Source organism: Hippocampus comes, unplaced genomic scaffold (genome assembly GCF_001891065.2).
Source record: "Hippocampus comes isolate QL1 unplaced genomic scaffold, H_comes_QL1_v1.1 scaffold41, whole genome shotgun sequence".
Taxonomy (NCBI): Eukaryota; Metazoa; Chordata; class Actinopteri; order Syngnathiformes; family Syngnathidae; genus Hippocampus; species Hippocampus comes.
In genome coordinates, this window is record NW_017805153.1 from 1,816,725 (window position 1) to 1,839,832 (window position 23,108).

Here is a 23,108-nt window from a genome sequence, read left to right on the forward strand (position 1 = left end):
TTTTTTACGACAACTGTCTTGTCCACGGTGTCTTTTATTCGTTCCACTGGGGTTTAGCAAATGTGTTGATAAAGAGACGAAAATCTCTACTGTTACTAGTGTTAGTGAAAAAAAGGAGTGTATGTTCCCAAAAAGGTAATTAAAAGTAAATTAAATATATTTTGCATGCATTTTATATATATATATATATATATATATATCTCCCTAACGCCATTTGTAAAACGAGAAACACAACACATAAAAATGCAAATGAGAATGCATGCGCAGAGTAGCTCGTAAAAATGAATTACCCCCTTTCAGTGATACACCTCTGCCTTTTGGAATGTGGGAGTACCCGGAGAAAACCCACGCAAGCATGGGGAGAACATGCAAACTCCACACAGGAAGGCCGGAGCTGGAATTGAACCCGGTCTGTGAAGTCAAGCGATCGTGCGGACCATCCTCCTTTATGGCTGTGAGACTTGGCCTTTGAGAGTGGTCAACCAGCGCAAGCTGGAAGTCTTCGACAATTGCCTCCGCCGCTGCCGTTTGGACCGGGTCCCTACTGCTGACCTTCGCCGCTGCCTGCACCTTCGTCCTTTAACAGCGATTTTCCTGCAACGCCGACTCCGTTGGTTCGGACATGCGGCACGCCACCAGGAGGGCGAGTTGATCAGGGATGTTCTCCTTCCTTCTCCTTTGCCAACCTGGCCCAAGCGGCGTGGTGGACAAGTCAAGACCTGGGACGCCACGATGAAAAAAGACCTCGCATACCTTTCCAGCCCCAGGTGGTGGGTCTGCGACGGTGGAACCAGGATGAGGCTGTCGGTTGACCTGGCACAGGATCGCCGCGCTTGGGCCGCCATGATCAGGGACATCATGCGAGCCAAGGAAGAAGCCGGCTCAATCCGCCCAGGATGAAGGCTGCCGCAAAAAAACAAAACAAAACAAACAAAAAAATTATTATTATATATTAAGCCTACAAAGAAGATCTCAATATAGAATAAAAGCTTTTCATCGTAGACATTTGATTTATTTTAAAGAAAATATTCAGATTCACACTCACTCTGGGAACAAAACCAACATCCAGGAATGAACTAAAAGAGCAATTTTTTCTAAGTGCTTTAAAGTGAGCCACTGAATAGCGCTTTGACTCTCTTTGAATAATGTATGTGTCCCATGTAAAAAGGGAGTTTTCTTTATCCTCACAGTGCAGATGCACACATTATATCGCAAGTGATAACTGATCATTCATTACGATTAGGGAATTATCTGGAATACCTCTTGACTTCTTTCTCTTTTCCTTTCATTCACAGCTCCGTTTGAGTTTCAAAATGAGTTATCACTGATTATTGTAACTAAGACGCCACGATCTCATGACACCCTCAGTCAGCTCACTTACGTTCCTCCTCCTGCTCCTTATCCTCCTCCTCCTCCTCCTCCTCATCATCATCATCATCATAATTTGGTCCCTGCACTTCCAGTGTCTGTGAGGAGAAATGGGGGGAATCATAGTAATTGAATCAAGTTTGAAACATGGCAGTGTGCAGGACATAAATAATAAGTGAATAGCCACAGACTGTCAGAACCCCTACAGGAAGTACAGTCCGGGTGCATCCGCCATCATGTGTGCCGCTCAGGCAAGTGTGCCATCTTTCTTTTTATTGGCAAAAGGAAGTTGTGTAAGACAGGATGGCTGGTGAGGTCAAAATCTATTCATCTGTTCCTGGGAAGCCAGCCAATTCCCTTCTGGTCAGGTCTCAGATTCTGATTAAAAATGTTTCTTTTCTTTGGATGTTGTTGATGCTCCAAATTAAAATGGAAAAGAATGATAAAACAGATTGCACATTTCTTCAACACAGCGAGTCATTTGACTTAGTTGTGTGTGTGTGTGTGTGGCCTCCGCATACCTGTATAAACTGCCAACAATGTGATGCCAGATCTGTGGGGGATCGGTGTCCAGAGTATGTGGTGGTGGATACATGATAACTGTATAGTCCTCGATTGGATTCAGGTCTGGGGAATGGCCAATCAAGTCACTGATGGTGTAGTGGTACATTTGCCTGACTTTGGCGCAAGCGGGGTTGGGTCAGTTTGACGGTGTGAAAAGAATTAATATACTGTCCATATATGTATGTCCCCTGTGACTCCAGTCCGCCTTTCGTCAGAAATCAGCCGGATTAGGCTCCAGCTCTCCGTGACCGTTGACAGGGTAAGCGGTATAGAGAATGGATAAGTTTTTTCACCCAGGAACGCTTGACACATTCTATTCATATGAGACCTCTAAGGATATGTCAGCTCAATCACTGAGCCACTGCCAAACTAGTCATACTGGAGGATTTTACAAACAGCAGAATGTTTTCACCTGTCATGTACAAAGTAAAAACTCTTTGACATGTGCTTCTCTCACTACCTCTCCTGGTGTATTTGACACCTCCTCAGACTGTGCTGTGCAGCAAATCTTCTGGCCAGGCCATGTTTGAATGTGCCACACTGAAGGTGTTGCACTACCAGTGCATCTTGTCTGAGCCTTGAACAGTACCGTATTTTCCACACTATAAGGCGCACCGAAAAGTCTTCCATTTTCTTAAAAGCTCACAGCGCACCTTAAAATCCCTTGCACCTTGTGTATGGTCATTACGGTAATATGTCGAACCCAAGGTGGCTCCTTCCTCCAGACATGCTTACAATGTTATAACTGGCTGTTGGTTCAGTGAACTGTGTCGCTGCTTTATTAAATAAGTTTTTGTTGCAGCTCCGAAAAAAGGAGAGCTGTAGTGTTGTTTTTTTAAAACGCACACTTTATTAATGGTGTTCACAGTCTCAACAAATACAGGTATGTCTTTGTCCGTCTCCATGTCTTCTCTTCTCCCGTTAGACTCAAGAGGCGTTCATGACCGCCTCAGAAAAACGTAAATTAACAGAATTTATTTTGGCATTTCCTTGTTTGTGAATACAGTACACAACAAAGGAATAAATAACAAACACTTCTGAGACAGTCCGGTCTCCTACATTTTACTGACATCTGATCGTTCTGTTGGAGCTACGCTCAAGGAAATGCCAAAATAAATTCTGTAGGAGGGGCTATATTTCCAATTTTCGTAGTTTCATTGAAGTAATCGTTAATTTACATTTTTCGGAGGTGGTCATGAACGCCTTTCGAGTCAAATGGAAGGAGCGTAGCTCCATCTAGTGGATGCATTGTAGATTGCGCTTTATAATCCAGTGCGACCAATATATGAAAGAAATTACTAAATAGGCCATTCATTGAAGGTGCACCTCCTAATCCTGTGCGCCTTTTAGTGCGGAAAATACGGTAGTTGCAAGGACTTATCCAAAAAGGATGAGGAGAGAGAAATTGTCAGTGGCCCCCACCTGCAAAGCATTTTCTTGAGGTTGTCTTTCTGTTTGCCTGCCCTCCTACTTGTTGTCTTTTCCTTTTGCGTAACAGGAAGTGAAACTGGTTTGTCTATGTTCCCTTTATTTTTTTGAACAAAGTATAAAATGAGAGTCAGCTAGAGTACAGATCTCCATTGAGGTAAAAGAGGAAAAAAAAAGTGGAGTGCTGTATTTTTGTCCATCTGCTTGTTTGTTAGGCAAGGTACAATTTCATGGGCTTCTGTTTAGCCTGTGCACCAGAACTCTACAGTCATGCTGTATAGGGCAAGCATGTTGATATAAGGATCACAATAGCTGGCATGTACCGAACATTTGTCTTGACCATTTTAGTTTCTGAGAAAAAGCCTGGGATATTTTCTGAGACCCAAAACACATGAAAAAAGTAGTTGTGACGGCCTCCTGTAAGAAAGGGTCTCTTTAAGGTTAATCGTATTGAATGGCTTCTCTGCTCCATTCTTTGCTCTGGCAGCCTCACTCTTTTTCCCTCTGTGTGTGTAATTACAGGGATGTCGGTTGACCTGGCACAGGATCGCCGCGCTTGGGCCGCCATGATCAGGGACATCATGCGAGCCAAGGAAGAAGCCGGCTCAATCCGCCCAGGATGAAGGCTGCCGCAAAAAAACAAAACAAAACAAACAAAAAAATTATTATTATATATTAAGCCTACAAAGAAGATCTCAATATAGAATAAAAGCTTTTCATCGTAGACATTTGATTTATTTTAAAGAAAATATTCAGATTCACACTCACTCTGGGAACAAAACCAACATCCAGGAATGAACTAAAAGAGCAATTTTTTCTAAGTGCTTTAAAGTGAGCCACTGAATAGCGCTTTGACTCTCTTTGAATAATGTATGTGTCCCATGTAAAAAGGGAGTTTTCTTTATCCTCACAGTGCAGATGCACACATTATATCGCAAGTGATAACTGATCATTCATTACGATTAGGGAATTATCTGGAATACCTCTTGACTTCTTTCTCTTTTCCTTTCATTCACAGCTCCGTTTGAGTTTCAAAATGAGTTATCACTGATTATTGTAACTAAGACGCCACGATCTCATGACACCCTCAGTCAGCTCACTTACGTTCCTCCTCCTGCTCCTTATCCTCCTCCTCCTCCTCCTCCTCATCATCATCATCATCATAATTTGGTCCCTAAACTTCCAGTGTCTGTGAGGAGAAATGGGGGGAATCATAGTAATTGAATCAAGTTTGAAACATGGCAGTGTGCAGGACATAAATAATAAGTGAATAGCCACAGACTGTCAGAACCCCTACAGGAAGTACAGTCCGGGTGCATCCGCCATCATGTGTGCCGCTCAGGCAAGTGTGCCATCTTTCTTTTTATTGGCAAAAGGAAGTTGTGTAAGACAGGATGGCTGGTGAGGTCAAAATCTATTCATCTGTTCCTGGGAAGCCAGCCAATTCCCTTCTGGTCAGGTCTCAGATTCTGATTAAAAATGTTTCTTTTCTTTGGATGTTGTTGATGCTCCAAATTAAAATGGAAAAGAATGATAAAACAGATTGCACATTTCTTCAACACAGCGAGTCATTTGACTTAGTTGTGTGTGTGTGTGTGTGGCCTCCGCATACCTGTATAAACTGCCAACAATGTGATGCCAGATCTGTGGGGGATCGGTGTCCAGAGTATGTGGTGGTGGATACATGATAACTGTATAGTCCTCGATTGGATTCAGGTCTGGGGAATGGCCAATCAAGTCACTGATGGTGTAGTGGTACATTTGCCTGACTTTGGCGCAAGCGGGGTTGGGTCAGTTTGACGGTGTGAAAAGAATTAATATACTGTCCATATATGTATGTCCCCTGTGACTCCAGTCCGCCTTTCGTCAGAAATCAGCCGGATTAGGCTCCAGCTCTCCGTGACCGTTGACAGGGTAAGCGGTATAGAGAATGGATAAGTTTTTTCACCCAGGAACGCTTGACACATTCTATTCATATGAGACCTCTAAGGATATGTCAGCTCAATCACTGAGCCACTGCCAAACTAGTCATACTGGAGGATTTTACAAACAGCAGAATGTTTTCACCTGTCATGTACAAAGTAAAAACTCTTTGACATGTGCTTCTCTCACTACCTCTCCTGGTGTATTTGACACCTCCTCAGACTGTGCTGTGCAGCAAATCTTCTGGCCAGGCCATGTTTGAATGTGCCACACTGAAGGTGTTGCACTACCAGTGCATCTTGTCTGAGCCTTGAACAGTACCGTATTTTCCACACTATAAGGCGCACCGAAAAGTCTTCCATTTTCTTAAAAGCTCACAGCGCACCTTAAAATCCCTTGCACCTTGTGTATGGTCATTACGGTAATATGTCGAACCCAAGGTGGCTCCTTCCTCCAGACATGCTTACAATGTTATAACTGGCTGTTGGTTCAGTGAACTGTGTCGCTGCTTTATTAAATAAGTTTTTGTTGCAGCTCCGAAAAAAGGAGAGCTGTAGTGTTGTTTTTTTAAAACGCACACTTTATTAATGGTGTTCACAGTCTCAACAAATACAGGTATGTCTTTGTCCGTCTCCATGTCTTCTCTTCTCCCGTTAGACTCAAGAGGCGTTCATGACCGCCTCAGAAAAACGTAAATTAACAGAATTTATTTTGGCATTTCCTTGTTTGTGAATACAGTACACAACAAAGGAATAAATAACAAACACTTCTGAGACAGTCCGGTCTCCTACATTTTACTGACATCTGATCGTTCTGTTGGAGCTACGCTCAAGGAAATGCCAAAATAAATTCTGTAGGAGGGGCTATATTTCCAATTTTCGTAGTTTCATTGAAGTAATCGTTAATTTACATTTTTCGGAGGTGGTCATGAACGCCTTTCGAGTCAAATGGAAGGAGCGTAGCTCCATCTAGTGGATGCATTGTAGATTGCGCTTTATAATCCAGTGCGACCAATATATGAAAGAAATTACTAAATAGGCCATTCATTGAAGGTGCACCTCCTAATCCTGTGCGCCTTTTAGTGCGGAAAATACGGTAGTTGCAAGGACTTATCCAAAAAGGATGAGGAGAGAGAAATTGTCAGTGGCCCCCACCTGCAAAGCATTTTCTTGAGGTTGTCTTTCTGTTTGCCTGCCCTCCTACTTGTTGTCTTTTCCTTTTGCGTAACAGGAAGTGAAACTGGTTTGTCTATGTTCCCTTTATTTTTTTGAACAAAGTATAAAATGAGAGTCAGCTAGAGTACAGATCTCCATTGAGGTAAAAGAGGAAAAAAAAAGTGGAGTGCTGTATTTTTGTCCATCTGCTTGTTTGTTAGGCAAGGTACAATTTCATGGGCTTCTGTTTAGCCTGTGCACCAGAACTCTACAGTCATGCTGTATAGGGCAAGCATGTTGATATAAGGATCACAATAGCTGGCATGTACCGAACATTTGTCTTGACCATTTTAGTTTCTGAGAAAAAGCCTGGGATATTTTCTGAGACCCAAAACACATGAAAAAAGTAGTTGTGACGGCCTCCTGTAAGAAAGGGTCTCTTTAAGGTTAATCGTATTGAATGGCTTCTCTGCTCCATTCTTTGCTCTGGCAGCCTCACTCTTTTTCCCTCTGTGTGTGTAATTACAGGGAATATGAAGGAGAAAAAAACACATTGGCATACTTTCCCTTTCTCCTCCTCCTTCCAGCCTGCTTAACGTGTGGAGCTCCTCGCACAAAGAGGAACCCTGCAACAATCTTTCATTCACCTTCTCTCGGTGCTTCATTTTCTCACCCACACGATACACTTCCTCTTCTGAAGGGAAAGGGAAGGTGGGGGATACGGTTTCCTGAGGACAATGGAAACTCAATCAGGAAATAGAGAAGGGGTAGAGAGCCCGGTGTCCTCAGACATCCACTTCCAAGGCCACCACGGGCTGCAGGTAGAGACATCAGAAGATCCAGTTCTCAAAGAGGACCTGCAAGCTGCTAAGAGGATTGAAAAGTTTGACATCCCGCTTGACAGTCTTAAGAGGATGTTTGAGAAGTCAAACGTGAGTATAGAAACTCTGTTACATTACTTCTACTTCTTTGTTCACTTTCCAGTTTTTTTGCATGTTACCAGAGTCCGTCATTTGTCATATGCCTTGCCCTGCCAGTTAAATATGTCGCCTCATTGGATTGGTTTCATGAGACTAGCATTTCAACAAGGAAGCTGAAAAGAAATGTGAAAAATGTGTGCAGAAGCCACAAGTAGCAAGCCAAGCATCTGGTAGACAGATCACTGTGGGGAAATAACACGCTAGGAAATTTATCAACACACGCACGCACGCATGCACGCACGCACGCACGCACGCACACACACACACACACACACACACACACACACACACACACAATTTTTCTTTTTATTGCTCTTTTGGGGAGTTATTTGTTATTGCGCAAAAAGTGCATTATTAATTAATTTCCTAAAAAACACAGCCCTCCAGGAAACCTTGAAGACACTGCAGCATTTTTCTAAGCGAATAATGTATAAATCTTGTGTGGCAAGTGGTGACACACTTTAAAACATTGGTAGCGAAAGAGTTGATAACATTATTTGGAGTAATTGTATTCTTTGGTTGAATTGAGTGGGGGGGGGGGAACGCAAAGTTAGAGAGCACATCTCTCCTGCTTTGTTTTTCCATCTCAGCTGGCAACCTGAGAGGAAAGTCTCACTCACATTTTCCAAATATCAATGATGACTTTGAGGAGCCCAGACGACCTATTTTTTTAACCCGCTGTGGTTGTGAAATTTATTGCAGCAGGTTTTGGGATGATGGTGAATGGAAAAACTTCACCATCATCCAAATCCTCTTCCCGATGCCACAACACAATCCAGAGCCAGTGCATTATGGGGAATGTAGTCATGCAGTGCCAGTAGTGACACAGACACATTCAGTGCCACTGGACAGTGCCATTCAATACCCTGTTATTTGAGACAGACGTATGGTTAAGTAGGATTTCAAAATAACCCGGTAATTGCTATGACGGCTCGAGCTGGACTCACATCAAACATCTCAAAAAAGACAGTGAACATGGATCACTTGATGTCACATCTGGCAAACGAGGTATAAATATTCCACAGAGATGACTGTGGCTAATGATCTGCATCAAAAACAAAAAAAGAGGCACGATGGCAGTGTTTGTTCTTCTCAGTTTAGCTGATATTTTCTTTGGGTGTCTAGACGAGGGGTTACCAACTTGGTGTCCAACGGGCATGTTCCAAAAATAGCACACCAGTGATGGGATATTGTGATTTTCATGGAATGTTAGCTAAACAATCATTTGAAAATGCAAGCACTGGCAGAGATGCATATAAATTAAGTGTTGCATATTGACATTTATCTGTTTCCTAATAATTGTGAGAAATCATTTCTTATATAAATAAATAAATAAATAAATAGATAGATAGATAGATAGATAGATAGATAGATAGATAGATAGATAGATAGATAGATAGATAGATAGATAGATAGATAAAGTTTAATCCATTCATTTTCTGCTCCACTTTATCCTCACAAGGGTTGTGGGGCGTGCTGGAGCCAGTGTTTTCATAAATCGATAATGACTGCTTTTTCTGGTTTGGTCCGTAATATGTCAGATAACAGGGAAACATGTTGACCATTGTTTTCCAAAGTACAGTGAAACTCCTCTACAACGAAATCATGTTTGCAGCAAGAAATTTTTCACAACAGGGGGTTTTTCACTGTAGCAAATTTGATCTCAGATGTAAGCACACACACGCCCACACACACAAACGTATGTGTACACGCACACACAAACGTTTGTGTACTCTATTTTTATTCCAATAGTACATAAGTATGAGCACACACTTATTTGACACTTCATATTGTCAGTGTAGAAAGAAAAAAAGGGAAAGAAATTGCGAAATTTACGATCAGCATTCACTTTCACTTACATCAATTTCTTGGATAATGTCTTTTATTTTGCTTCCTCCGTCTTTCATTTTGATCATTTTTCCCCTCTCTTCCAGCGTCAGAGCTCTTCTTGTCTTAGCTGCTTGACATCCAAAGGTCCGTTTGGTAGCCATTTTAGCAATGCAACGTTCATGCTGCATCTGAATCTAACAGTAACAAATACTTCCTGGACCCGGTGGATTTTCTTTCCACCATCTCACTGTCTCTAACTCGACCTCCCCTCGATCGCCACCCAAGACAGCGTTGCTCAGCTGATGTCATGCAATGAACTTTTAAACCAGCCTTGAGACGCTTCGTAGTCCTCGATGGCCATAGTTAGCTCTCGAAGACTAAAAACCTTAGCTAACTGGAGCGCTTCTCTCTCATTAGCGCTCCAGTGGCTCGACGGACATTCAAATAAACGAACGTTTCCTCGAATGCTTTACTTGTTATCATGCTAAAAACAGCCACGGGACGCTTCGTAGTCCTCGATGGCCATAGGTAGCTCTCGAATTCTCAAAAAACGAAGCAGTAGAGGTCGCTGTTGGATTAGACTTTGTTGTAGTGAATGTCTTTGCGAGGCAGGAGCAGAGAAAATGATTTCGTATAATGCAACAGGGTTTTTTTTTCGTCGTATGGGGGGCAGGAGAATGGGAATTGTGTTAATGCATGAAGATTTTTTCACATAAGGGGGTATTTTCGCCCATGCAGGTTTCGTTCTAGAGGAGTTTCACTGTAATAGCAAATGTTTCCAAATGTCTTATTCTGACCTCCCCCGACCCCCAAAAGATAATCCGTCTGCTTTCATGGAGGACTACAGAAATCAGAGAATATGTATTTTTGTGAGGCTGAAATTAGAGGAAATTGACAATTTTACAATGTCTCTCAACAATGTCTCTAAATGATTAATCAGTGATCAAAATAGTTGTCAGTTAATTTGATGATGGAATAACTGTCAAGTACAGTAAAACTCCTCTACAACGAAATCATGTTTGCAGCAAGAAATTTTTCACAACAGGTGGTTTTTCACTGTAACAAATTTGATCTCAGATGTAAACACACACACACACACACACACACACACACACACACACACACACATACCTTTGTGTGTGTGTACACACACACAAAGGTACACACAAACGTATGTGTAGTCTTTATTTTCATTCCAATAGTGCATAAGTATGAGCACACACTTATTTGACACTTCATATAGTCAGTGTAGAAAGTAAAAAAAGGGAAAGAAATTGCGAAATGTACGATCAGTATTCACTTTCACTTACATCAATTTCTTGGATAATGTACCGGTATTTTATTTTGCTTCCTCCGTCTTTCATTTTGATCACTTTTACCCTCTCTTCCAGCGTCAGAGCGCTTCTTGTCTTAGCTGCTTGACATCCAAAGGTCCGTTTTGTAGCCATTTTAGCAATGCAACGTTCAAGCTGCGTCTGAATCTAACAATAACAAATACTTCCTGGACCCGGTGGCTTTTCTTTCCACCATCTCACTGTCTCTAACTCGACCTCCCCTCGATCGCCACCCAAGACAGCGTTGCTCAGATGATGTCATGCAGCAAGACTGTTTCCGAACGAAGCAGTAGAGGTCGCTGTTGGATTAGACTTCGCTGTAGTGAATCTCTTCGCGAGGCAAGAGCAGAGAAAAAGAATTCGTATAACGCAACAGGGTTTTTTTTCGTTGTATGGGAGGCAGGAGAGTGGGAATGGTGTTAATGCATTAAGATTTTTTCACATTAGGGGGTATTTTCGGCCACGTAGGTTTCATTGTAGAGGAGTTTCACTGTATTCGATTAATTTTGACACCTCAACTTCTGGCCCTTTGTGCTCATCTGTAGACAAGAAGTAGCTCTCCTTTTCAAAAAAGGTTGGTGACCTCTGGTTTAGACTGACCCTGTTTTTGTCATTTAAACTTTTCTGCCAAAAGAAACCATAATAATGGGAAGCATCAAGATATTTTTGGCTGCGCATGCCAGAATGTGACATCAAGCATTGGAGTTCATACTTGCTTCAGAGGTTCAACCAATTGTTCTGCAAATGCCTGTGCCTCAGCTCACTCGTCACTGTCACATTTCTTCCAGACACAGTAGCATGCTGTTTGAAGATATTTCTTTTTCTATTAAAATCATCATCATTGTGTTTCCATGTTCAATCTGTTGAAATGACTTTTTTCCTCATCGATTACAACAACCTTCACCAGTCACATCATTAGGTACACCCTCCATCCATCCATTTATTTTACCGCTAGCTCTCATTTGGGTGCTGCTGGAGCCTACCACAGCTGACTGTGGTCGAGGGGCCCGGAGCAAAGTAAATCTACAAAGTCAAAATATCTTGTGTATGTAACTAATGCCTCTCAGGTTAATTGACGAAAATGTTGTAACGGGACAAATCTTGATACAGCGCTTGTTTTGCTTATCATTTTAATGTAGGCCTATACAAGGATGTACAGGGCCTGAAATTTGGCCCAAGAGTTTGACATGGAGAGGCTCCTGGTGCTCAACTCAAGGCCGAACGTTTTTTGTTCCTGCTGCCACGTGGCGAAGGCTTGAATATTAACCAATGAGCGGTGACAATGATTTTAAGTTTTGTGACATAAAAAGTAATATGCACAGTGCAACTGTCTACAGTACAGCAGCCTGAACACACATCTCTACTGGTCTAGTTATTTCTGCTTCCCGTTCCATTCTCTTCCTTCTCCTCCAATAAGACCACCACATCTTCTTCCACCGCCATCAAGATCAGCACCCCCCCTCACCAGCGCCGCCATAATTGTGGTCACCCCATCCTTCAATAATCCCTCTGATAGTGACCTCATCACTCATATAGCTTCTGCTAATAATCATAATGGATTAGTTTTTACATTCGTATTACACAAAGCCATGTAAGAACGGCCAGGCATAAATCACACGAACGCACGCACACCTGGCTTTCCTAGGTCAAAGTAATCCAGCTCATTTGTTCACATATCAGATAATATCCCTTCATTGCTTAAAGATGCAGAAATTAAGGTCTATTAAAGGAAAGCAAATAAATCATTGAGCCCTAATGGCCTGGAATGGACTGGCTGTTCGGGAGTGGTCCCAAATTTCCCAATGATTACCACGCCCCTGTGCCTAAAGGTACAGTACCTGTATATCTCATGTCTCTACCTAGGGTGGCACTATAGGTTATATCAAGAGTGCTTATGGCTTTTAGATGCTAAGCCCATGGAAAGCTTTGTCGGCACATATATGGACAGTTTCCCAGGTTTCCTGCAAGAGACTAACGCTTATAAAAAACAACCTTGGCTCTAACTCGTTCGTAAGGCAAAGCTTAATATTTGATGACGTTTTTTCTTTTTTTTTTTCTCCTCTCTCCACATTTTATCTTGCTGTGCCCCATTTCAATTATTCAAATGATGTCATGTCTTTGGCTGGGCAGATTGACACACTCCCAAGCAGTCATGAAGCTTAAGTCCCCACTGTGGGAGTAAAGTCTGTATCCATTAAGCGCGAGGGTAAGGTGATGCAGAGATTTATCTGCAGTGCAAAGAGCGTGTTTTCAGTGCAGGATGAGCTTCTGTGGACACAAGTTTGTGTTTACAGCATGGCATGCATCTGACCTTCTGGTCATCACTGTGCACACAAGGAAGAATGCGTACATGCAGATTCACATGCATGATACAGACAGTGTCATCTTTTATCATGTCACGCCCATACACCACAGCTTGAATGTACTGCATGTGCACAATATAATGACAACCAATGCAAGTACTGTATACATGAAAGAGCACTCAATGAAGTGCAGACAGACCTCTTCTTCGGTCCTACAAATTAGCAATCTGACTTGTTTGATTGAAACTCATGATGCGAAAGGCTCAACTGTTACATCCTAGACCTGTTGGTGCAGGGACCTGCTAGATGTGGTGTGCCCCAAGTCAAGTGTTTTCAAAGAGAACTTAATGGATACTTGCTTCTTGCTTTCTACTCATGCATATCAGTTATGTTGTTCCTGTACAATCCTGCACTGAAAACATGGTGATCAAAACATTACCTTACATTCTCATGCTTTCATGTTTGACACTGGTGATACCTATGAACCATATACAGTACCTCCAAATAGTGACCTCAGTTCTAAAACGGTGCCTTGTCCATTTAAACAAAGACCTCATATGAAATGTCTGTAAATGCTGCCACCACAACTAATACTGCTCATTCAGGGTGTCACTTACCCATCGGATTTCACTGGAGATATTTGTGTATTACATAATTACATAATCCAAACAACACTGGTATTGGACAATTTACTTGGACCCTACTTACTGTACGACCAAATGGCCGTGACGTTTTGCATTGATGTATTGGCGGCTATTGGCCAGCGGGGGGTAGTGTGGCATTGGTAGGCTGGAATGAGACAGAAGAGACCTTATTATCTCGGTTATTGTCACCGCGAGGGGTTTAAGTTCATAACTTGTATGAATATATGCATTAGTCTGTCATATTATTACGACTTGTATGAAAAGTTCCTCCTTCTTGCCTTCTTGGTATCGTTAAAACCAAAAAATATCACGGGGTGTAACTGTTTTAGGGAGATGTAGTTACACCAGATATCATCGAGAAAATCATTAAGGGTAAGATGACATCATAAGGAATGCATTTAGAAAGCACAGCTGGTGGTCTGGAATATTCTATCAGTATATTTCATAACTGAACTAGTCCTCACCAAGACTAACGGATATTTAGTTTCCTTTTTCATATTCCTGTTTGTTCTCAGCGATCTGTCTGCCTCATTTAATTTTTTAATTATGCCATTAAATGGACTAAAGCCTCTACATTGAAACACTTTTTTTGGATAAGACACATATGCTGCGAGCACCAGCATTCTTGATTGGACTCAGTTAAATGTTAGGTAAACCGAAAGGCTTAATGTGTCTGTGAGAAATGGTTATGGCCTAGATGAGGACACTGGCGTCTCCATCACGTCTATTGAGCTTGTAAAAATGCCATTAACTTTTACCAGGCATCTCTAGCGCCTCACTTTCACTGATTCGAATCTTTTAATGGAGCTGGCAGCGGAGCCCAGTGTGTGCCCGTTGGAAATGTGCTGTGTGATGATGACTTGTTGCTTCTGTCTGCCTGGGCTCTGTCAGTGGTTGCTGAGAGTCTGTCAAATGTGGCACTGCAGTCTTTTTAATATGACACTGGCCTTCACTTGGTCTGTCTGTCTGTAAGTGTGCTCTGTCAGAAATATCGGTCAAGGGCAGGCTCGGTCTACTTGAGCATATGGGGCTCTATTTTCTATGGCCCAGACGGAAATGTTGGTGTATTCTGATTTTTGTGCAGGTGTAAGCCTCGCTTTGTCTTTTTGGGAATTTGTCAGACCATTATGCACCAAGGTGGGCATAGCGAGGGTGTGTCATTCATTACATATGTGGTCTGACAATTTGATGTCAGAAGGTTGTCAAAACTATAAGCCTGCTGGGACCACATCTAAATCCAGCGCAGTAGGAAGAATGCTGGTCAAATGTGATTTTGGTAAAATCCAGTGGGGCTTCACAAAGATTCTGAGCTTCACAGACATGTGTGTGCATGTCATCGTATTTCATTCAGAAATATAACAATAGCGGACACCAACATTTCTGAATTAATCAATTATTATTATCCATCCATCCATTTTCTGATCTGCTTTATCCTCACAAAGGTCACGGGGTGTGCTGGAGCCTATCCCAGCTGTAATCGGGTAGCAGGCGGGAGACACCCTGAACTGATTGCCAGCCAATCGCAGGGCACACATAGATTAACCATTCATGCTCACAATCACACCTAGGGACAATTTAGAGCAGGGGTGCCCAACCTTTTTTGTCCCACGTGTACTTTTCAAGGAGCCAACCTCCGGAAATCTACCAGTCCAGTGTCAACAAATGACCCCCCCCCCCCCACACACACACACACACACACACACACTAAAAGTCCCAGGGCCAAGCCATTTGGCTTTCCTACATCGAACCAAATATGAACCAAACAGAAAAAAACAGCTACGAAACAGGTTGATTGGTTGCCTTCTGTGTCAATCAAGTAACGGGATTGATGATAGGCTGATGTAGTACGTCCTGTGTATTTAGCACCGTTGTTTGAATGGCATTGCCACCGCCGAGGCATTTTGAACGCTTGTCGTGTGAAAGCCAGGGAGCCGCATTGAACCAGCCAAAGAACTGGTGTAATCGCTAGCTGCTCGCTACTGTTAACAGCGGTCAACTTCCAGCAGCGTTTCCAACTCATCGGTAAGGAAAGTAGCTATTGGCTGTCCTAAACGTCGCTCAGTGATGTCTCAGTGCGTGTGATATACTTGGAGGGATGGGGGTTTTTTTCTTATCTTTTTTGTCTTTTGTAATTTTTATTCGTTGATGTTTTTTAAAATTTATTTCAGACAAAGAAAAGTTTTACATTTACATTCAGCCCACATTGTAAACCTGGCGCGATCAGCCAGCAGCAGCTTCATTTGGGGGTGGGGCCACAACAGCTCCCGGCGCTGCTCATTGGGAACAACGTGCTTTCACCACACAGACTCCAAAAGTCTCCAATAACACCAGAAAAAGTCGCTAGATTGTTACTAGTCGCTCGAGAGGATCTGAATACTCACTAAATATAGTGTCAAAGTCGCTAAGTTTGGTGACACTGACTTCCTGTCATGTCATTAAATAAAAAAAAAAAAAAAAAACGTAATTTTTTTCCAACACACCTTCCAACACACCTCACTGTCGCCTTGGGATCAGTCGACCAGTCGACCTCGGTCGACTGGTTGGGCACCCCTGATTTAGAGTGTTCCATTAACCTGCCATGCATGTTTTTGGAATGTGGGAGTACCCGGAGGAAACCCACACAGGCATGGGGAGAACATGCAAACTCCACACTGGAAGGCTGGAGCCGGAATCGAACTCTGTACCTCTGCACTTCACAATTATTATAATAATAATAATAATAATAATAATAATAATAAAATCATCCCACTGGCCGGCACGAAGATACTAAGGGGCACATGAGCAATCAGTGGTGGGGATACATGCCTAGCACAGTTACAATGTGTCAGTTATGCACGCTGCGTCCTTTTCTGCACAGAGAGCTCCATGCGAGTCACCATACCAGATGTGAATGTACCATATTTAAAGGCAGGAGCCACTTTGATTGTTGGTCAATGAGTTGGCTGTGTTCACACCCACAAGGGCGCAAACCTCCTTTTGTAAGGGTGGTGGGGGCTTGTGTGTATCTGCAAAAGCACCACCCAGTGTAACCCACTCTTGTGCACATTTAGACCACATGCCATGCCGGATATTTGCCATAAAGTTGAAGAATTTGGATTGGAAGGGCAAAATCAAACTATGCTACCTGTGATTTGTTTGAATTGGATTATTTTCTCCTGCTGAAAATATTGGAAATGTGCATAAATCACTCCAGGGTTACGGTTGCAATCATTGAACTTTTAACTCAAAAAAATATACATAAAAAACAAAAAATGTAAGTACTATTTTGAGTTCATTACTATTATGAAGAATGGTTGACTCATTATTTAGCAAGTCTAATGAAGTGTGGGGTTTATGTGTTTTCCATGTGCTTGTTTGTTTTTCCCGGTAGTTGAGCTTCTGTCTGCATTAAAGTACCTGAATGTTAGGTAAAATGAAGACTGTAACACGCCCATTGGTGTGAATGCGAGTGTGAACAGGTGTTCGTCTGTACTGTCTGTGCCCTGCGATAGGCTAGTGACCAGTCCAGGGGTGAGCTACATTTATGTAAGTCTGCTCATAATTTTGCAACAAAAACTGTAAAGTCTCACCACCCATTTGCATAAAAAGTTAGTTTGAGATACAAGACCAGGGATTATCATCTACAGTTTGTATTGCAGACACACTTCTTTTGTCACTGTGGAGGCTCCTTGCCATCTCTCATCTCTGCCCGTCATCACACATAAAGAGAATCTGTCTCCATGTCAAGATTTACAATGAAAATGTTTAGCTGCTTATCTTATTGGGGCTCATGATGAGAAAAGCTAACTGAGAAGCAGAGCTTAGATCCACACTGAACAAGAGGTTTGACAAGACTGAGGAGCGACAGCCATGCAAAGACCTTGTATGCCACCCTCTGATACCGGGAATCCATAGACTGTGATGCATGCTCGTACACACACACACACACACGCACACACACGCACACACACGCACACACACGCACACACACACACACACACACACACACACACACACACACACACACGCAGTACGCACAGTGGAACAAGTAAAAACTTTGCCCTCCGGAGCACGATCAGTCAAACTGTAATTCACTCACAAGTTGATATACCGATGTGTGTGTGTTTGTATTTGTCACGGTGAGTGGACTCGTGTGGGTGTGTGTGAGCGTGTGTGATATAATGGCAGGCCAAAGGGGGCAAAGAGAAATAGAGGGGCTGAAAACTCTCAGGTATTCCTTCGCTTTTATTATCATGATGTAGCCAAGGGCAAAGAGAGAAGAGTGTGTGTGTGTGTGTGTGTGAGTGTGTGTGTGTGTGCAGGTCGTCCACACACACACACACACACACACACACACACACACACACGCAGTACGCACAGTGGAACAAGTAAAGAAATGCATCCACAGTAATTTGGGTATTTCCACAGCTTGTCGCAAAGGCCAGTAGGTCAATTGAAGTCCCCCCTGGCCCCAACCCTCCAAAAATCCTTTGAATTTACTTAATTTAATTTACTTAATATTTGCATGATTAAAATAGGTTAAACTAACTAGTGGCTGCCCTAGCTCCCTGAGTTACAATGAAAGGGACAAAAATTAAATCATGAAAATTAAAAATAATGATCAAAATACTTCAAAATATATGTATATCTGTATTTAGATGAGCAGGAAAACTGGTATACAGTTGATGATGAATAAAACTGATCCGGTTCTGGCATCTCAAACGATGACACTGATAGACTCTCACATGTGACATGCACAATACGTCCTTGTCAATAACATCTAAACGGAGTTACTATTAAAGCTGATATCAATTTCTGTTCGGCCCCGAGTGCCTCCAGCGGTCAACTAACTTGCCACATCCAATATGGCCACCACATCTATTTGGTGGCTGGCTCATCGGTGGTGTGGCTGTATTGGATGTGGCTGAGACAGACTGTCCTTCCGTGGATCTAGTTTTGTCTTCATTTTCAACTCAGTGAAGTCATTTCAAAATTTTTCGAGAGGCAAACATGGACCCTGAGCGACATGGATGAGATCATGTATGATGGATTTCTGGACTTAATCATAGGTTTCTCAACAAAATTACAGTGCCACCACTCTCTTAGGCTATGTTCAGAAAGGCGTTGGCCTTGTTATGTATGGTGATGGTGTGGCGGATTGCGATAACGGCTTCATCATTGAAGAGTGAGGATTTTTCTGGCATGACTTCGATCCCCAGCTGGACTAAGTATGTGATTATTTTGGCTTATTTATTTTAAATGCCTTACAATAATTTGGTTAAAACTCAACTTTATTCATACAGCCCTGTTCAACAACCACAGCTGTAAGAAAGTGCTGTACATAAATGAGAAAAGACAATAATTAAAATAGTCATACAGTCGTAGTTGACTAGAGGTAAATATTAAAATCTAAATCTTCATCCTACAAATTGTACAATTATAAACATATATTTTTATAGCACTCCTCCTGGTGAAAACTCCACCAGCCACCACTGAAACTAAAATGGAGGAAAATAGGTCCAAAAAATGGAGGAAAAGAGGTAAAAACATTTTAACCACGTTTTAATTACTACCACATTTTAATTATGTGCAACCGAAAATTAAGTACTTTACCAAGAAGTTGCAGAACATCAAGCAAGCGTCCATTGGTTCAGCCAATGTTAGCTCCTTGGGCAGCTGGATACAGTTTTCGGAGAAGCTAAAAACAGCCACATCCCACAGCCGCATTGTAAAACGTCATGTATAAATAGTAGTGTGTGCTGATGTGGTCACTGACGCTCACTGAACATTAAGATAGCATCAAGCATGATGAAAGAGAGTGAAATACGATTTATATTCTGAAAGGATGGAGCCAAAGCACTTTTTAAAGCCCAGACTGCTGGACTGGAGTGAAGACTCTGAAAAGAAGGATGAAGCTGTTTACACACGCACACAAACAGGGTTCATTTAGCACGTTGACCTTTGGAATGACATTGAACTCATTGATCAGAAGCCCCCTGTTTTTATGCTGCTTTGCAATGTGCTACTGTTAAAAATGGAATCAGAATGAGTCATCATTTCTAAGAGGCCCCATGACGCTGGCAGCAGTTGTCAGTTGGGGGTGTAGTGGGTGGCCTCTGGAACGTAATTACGGGAGTATATCTAACCCCAACAGCTAGTCTGGGGCTGTTTGCGTGTAGAGGCAACAAGAAGTTTGGAAAGTGAATAAAATAAAGAAAAATGTCATGTATTAAGGCCTTTTCACATTGCACTTGGGTGTCTTGGTGTTTGCCACAGGGCAGCACGCAATTTAGCAGGAAGTTACATGAAGGCTTTTTTCCGTTCGTTGGTCTATTGTTGTTAGCATTCTGAAATCACGCTCATACTGATGTGCCTTCTGATGTCAACACAGCAACGCTCTCAAATTAATTTTCAATTCTAGATTGCATCTCGTTGTGGCAAATGCCCATCTTGTCTGCTGTAGCATGAAGTGGAGGTCCTGTCTGAACAAACTCGCCGCAGACACAAGGAATGGGTTGGTTGATGGCGTGCTGTGCCATGCTAAGTGCAGTGTCAAAAGGCATTTCAGGCCTTTAAGGTCTTTTCCCATTGCACTTATTTTTGTTGGTGTTCGCTGCAGTGCAAAACGCACAGGCGATAGCGGCCGGTGCAAGATTGCCCATATTTAGAAGTGCTGACCTACCAGCCTACCAAGAAGTAACTCAGAGATTTTCCCTTCAGGATTAAACGAAAAATAGACCACACTTCGGTAAAAAGGTATTTGTCATTGCGAAAAAAGAAACCCTTGGCTTTGCTTATTTAACAGCAAAAACGGAATGGGTTCATTCAATACTAATGGCATGGCAGGATTTTCGAGAGTTTAATATTGTTCATGAGCCACATATCCACGGAGACTACTTTGAGGTGTATAATAAGGAACTCAAATAAAACTATTTCTTTGCAATAATATACTCTATGTGTCCCCACTTGTCTAAACAGTGTATTCTGATTAATATTGTGTTTGTAGAATAAGAATTACTCAGATTAATCCAGCCGCTTTTGGCCATGTCAGGAGGGTAACATTTTATGTAGCACCACCACCTACCGTGACTAAAATCGACATAAAAATGCCCACGAGCTTGCATCATGAACCTCAAACCCAGAAAACAGGTGAGACATGACATTGGTGGCCTATATTAATTGCCGTTTGACTGTTGCCACTCCATCTGCCTTCTTTTTATTCTCTGCAGTAAGCCTCGAAAACTCACCATATTTACATCACTGCCAAGTGTTTGATCTTCAAATTAAATTTGTTGAGTTAAAGCTTTTTGACATGTTCCCACCCACCAACTGCTTCTCCAATTTTCATCATCCTTAGCGCCTCTCCAACTTCCCCTTTCCTAATCAGTACTAATTCCTTGTCCACCATAATTGCCTGTTCTACTCTCACTTCTCTCCAGTTTTCCTCATTCATCAACTCCTGAAAATATTCTTTGCTATTCAAGACACAACTGTTGCCACGCAACACATTTCCATCTCTATCCTGAATCATCCTAACCTGCTGCACATCCTTTCCATCTCTAACTCTCTGTGTAGCTTTATACTGTAGATCTTTCACTTCCTCTTTACTGTCCAAACTGGCAAACATGTTATCATATGCTCCTGGTTTGTTCTTTACTACTTCTAAATCCACCTTATTACATATCTCCATGTATTCTTGTCTCATCTCCTCAGTCCTTTCAGTGTCCCACTTCTATGAGCTGACATCTTTCCTTGTATGCTTTCCTGCACTTTCTGGTTCCACCGCCAAGTCTCGTTGTCCCTTTTCCTACCAAAAGGCAAGTATTTCCAAGTATTCTCCTGCCAGTCTCCTGAGCCTGTCTCACCTCTTCTTGAAAATCTATCTATCTATCTGTATCAGGGGTTCGATTCTGAGCCCCGACCTTCCTGTGTAGAATTTACACGTTCTGTCCGTGACTGCGTGGGTTTTCTCCGGGTACTCTAGTTTTCTCCCACATTCCAAAAATATGCATGGTAGGTTGATTGAACGCTCTAAATTGTTGATTATGAGCGCAAATGGTTGTTTGTCTGTGTGCCCTGCGATTGGCTGGCACCAGCTACTGCCCAAAGACAGCTGGGAGGATAGGCTCCAGTATGCCGGCAATCCTTGTGAGGATAAGATCAGATAATGGATGTACACACACACACACACACACACACACACACGCACACTTGCGCGCGTGCGCACACACAGACACACGACCATGCACTAGTGCACATATGCATGCACACCACGACGAGCAACAGCCGGAGCGACCGAACATAAATAAAATCTTAAGACACAAACACACAAATCCCCCCTCTCCAATTCCTCCTCCCACCGCTCGCAGTCGACTTGGGACCAGTCTACTGGCTCTTGGTTGATTGCGATCGATGTATTGGGCACCCCTGCCCTAAAAACAGAGGTAATTCGCTGACTAGCTTAGCACTTAGCGCTGTTGTCTGCGCATGAGCGGTGATGCAGTCATCTGATTGGTTGTCCTCTATGCCAATCAAGTAACGGGATTGATGATAGGCTGACATAATACGTTCTGTGCATTAAGCACCGTTGTTTGAATGGCAGCGCCATCGCCGAGGCGTCTTCGACAATTGTCGTGTGAAAGCCTGGGAGCCGCATGGAACCAGCCAAAGAGCCGCATGCGGCTCGCGAGCCGCGGGTTGGCCACCCCTGACCTACATTATTAAAAGGAACTGTATTGGATTAACTTGGACCTGTATTGAAACACATTTTTCAATTCCGGCTCCGGCCTTTCTGTGTGGAGTTTGTGTCTTCTTCCCGTGCCTGTGTGGGTTTTCTCACAGTACTCCGGTTTTCTCCCATATTTCAAAAACATGCATTTCAGGTTCATGGTACGCTCTAAATTGTCCCTCGGTGTGATTGTGAGCATGAATGGTTGTTTGTTTATGTGTGCCCTGCACTTGGCTGGCAACCAGCTCAGAGTGTCCCCTGCCGACTGCCCAAAGACAGCTGGGATAGGCTCCAGCACGCCCTGCAACCCTCGTGAGGATAAATGGATTAGAAAATGGATGGATGGATGGATGGATGGATGGATGGATGGATGGATGGATGGATGGAAAGCGTATTTCCAGATAGCTTGTTCCACTCTTCTATGCAAATATCAAATTATGATATACTTTTAGATTGTGCAGATGTACTTACTGTTGTGGCAAGTGATCAAACAAGCACTGGATGAACATATTGCTTTATGAATTGACAACTTCTTGTATCACTGGGGTTGGGAGATTTACTAGAAATGTCCCATACAGTTACTATTTACTTGTTAAAAAAATGTAGTGAGCGGCGCCGGCACCCGCAGCGGCTCATCTCTCTACTGTGGTTGAGAGGAAAGAAATTTCATCTGTGCTGTATGTTGCACATAGAGCACATTTGACAATAAAGTTGACTTGAACTTGAACTTGAATTTGATTGGCTGTGTTACATCTGCAACCTTGAAATGTTCTTCACCTGCAAATCAAATTCCGAAATGCAGCAAAACCAGTTGCCCACTATCAGTCACTCATGGAAACTATTGACTGAAACCTGCTCGTAATACAACTTTAA

At 42.6% G+C, this 23,108-nt stretch overlaps 1 protein-coding gene across 2 annotated transcripts in view; it reads left to right on the forward strand.

The window, feature by feature from the left end:
• Positions 1 to 7,003: 7,003 nt before the first annotated feature.
• Positions 7,004 to 23,108, forward strand: part of xirp2a (xin actin binding repeat containing 2a) — a 63,170-nt gene continuing 47,065 nt past the window's right edge. Inside the window, exon 1 of one of the 2 annotated variants that reach the window (XM_019868533.1) lies at positions 7,004 to 7,369. In XM_019868533.1, coding sequence (XP_019724092.1) covers positions 7,175 to 7,369 — 195 coding nt within the window. In that variant the 5' untranslated portion in view covers positions 7,004 to 7,174. Of the gene's footprint in view, positions 7,370 to 20,617; positions 20,657 to 23,108 lie in introns of those variants that run through there. The other variant, XM_019868534.1, reaches the window with a different exon arrangement.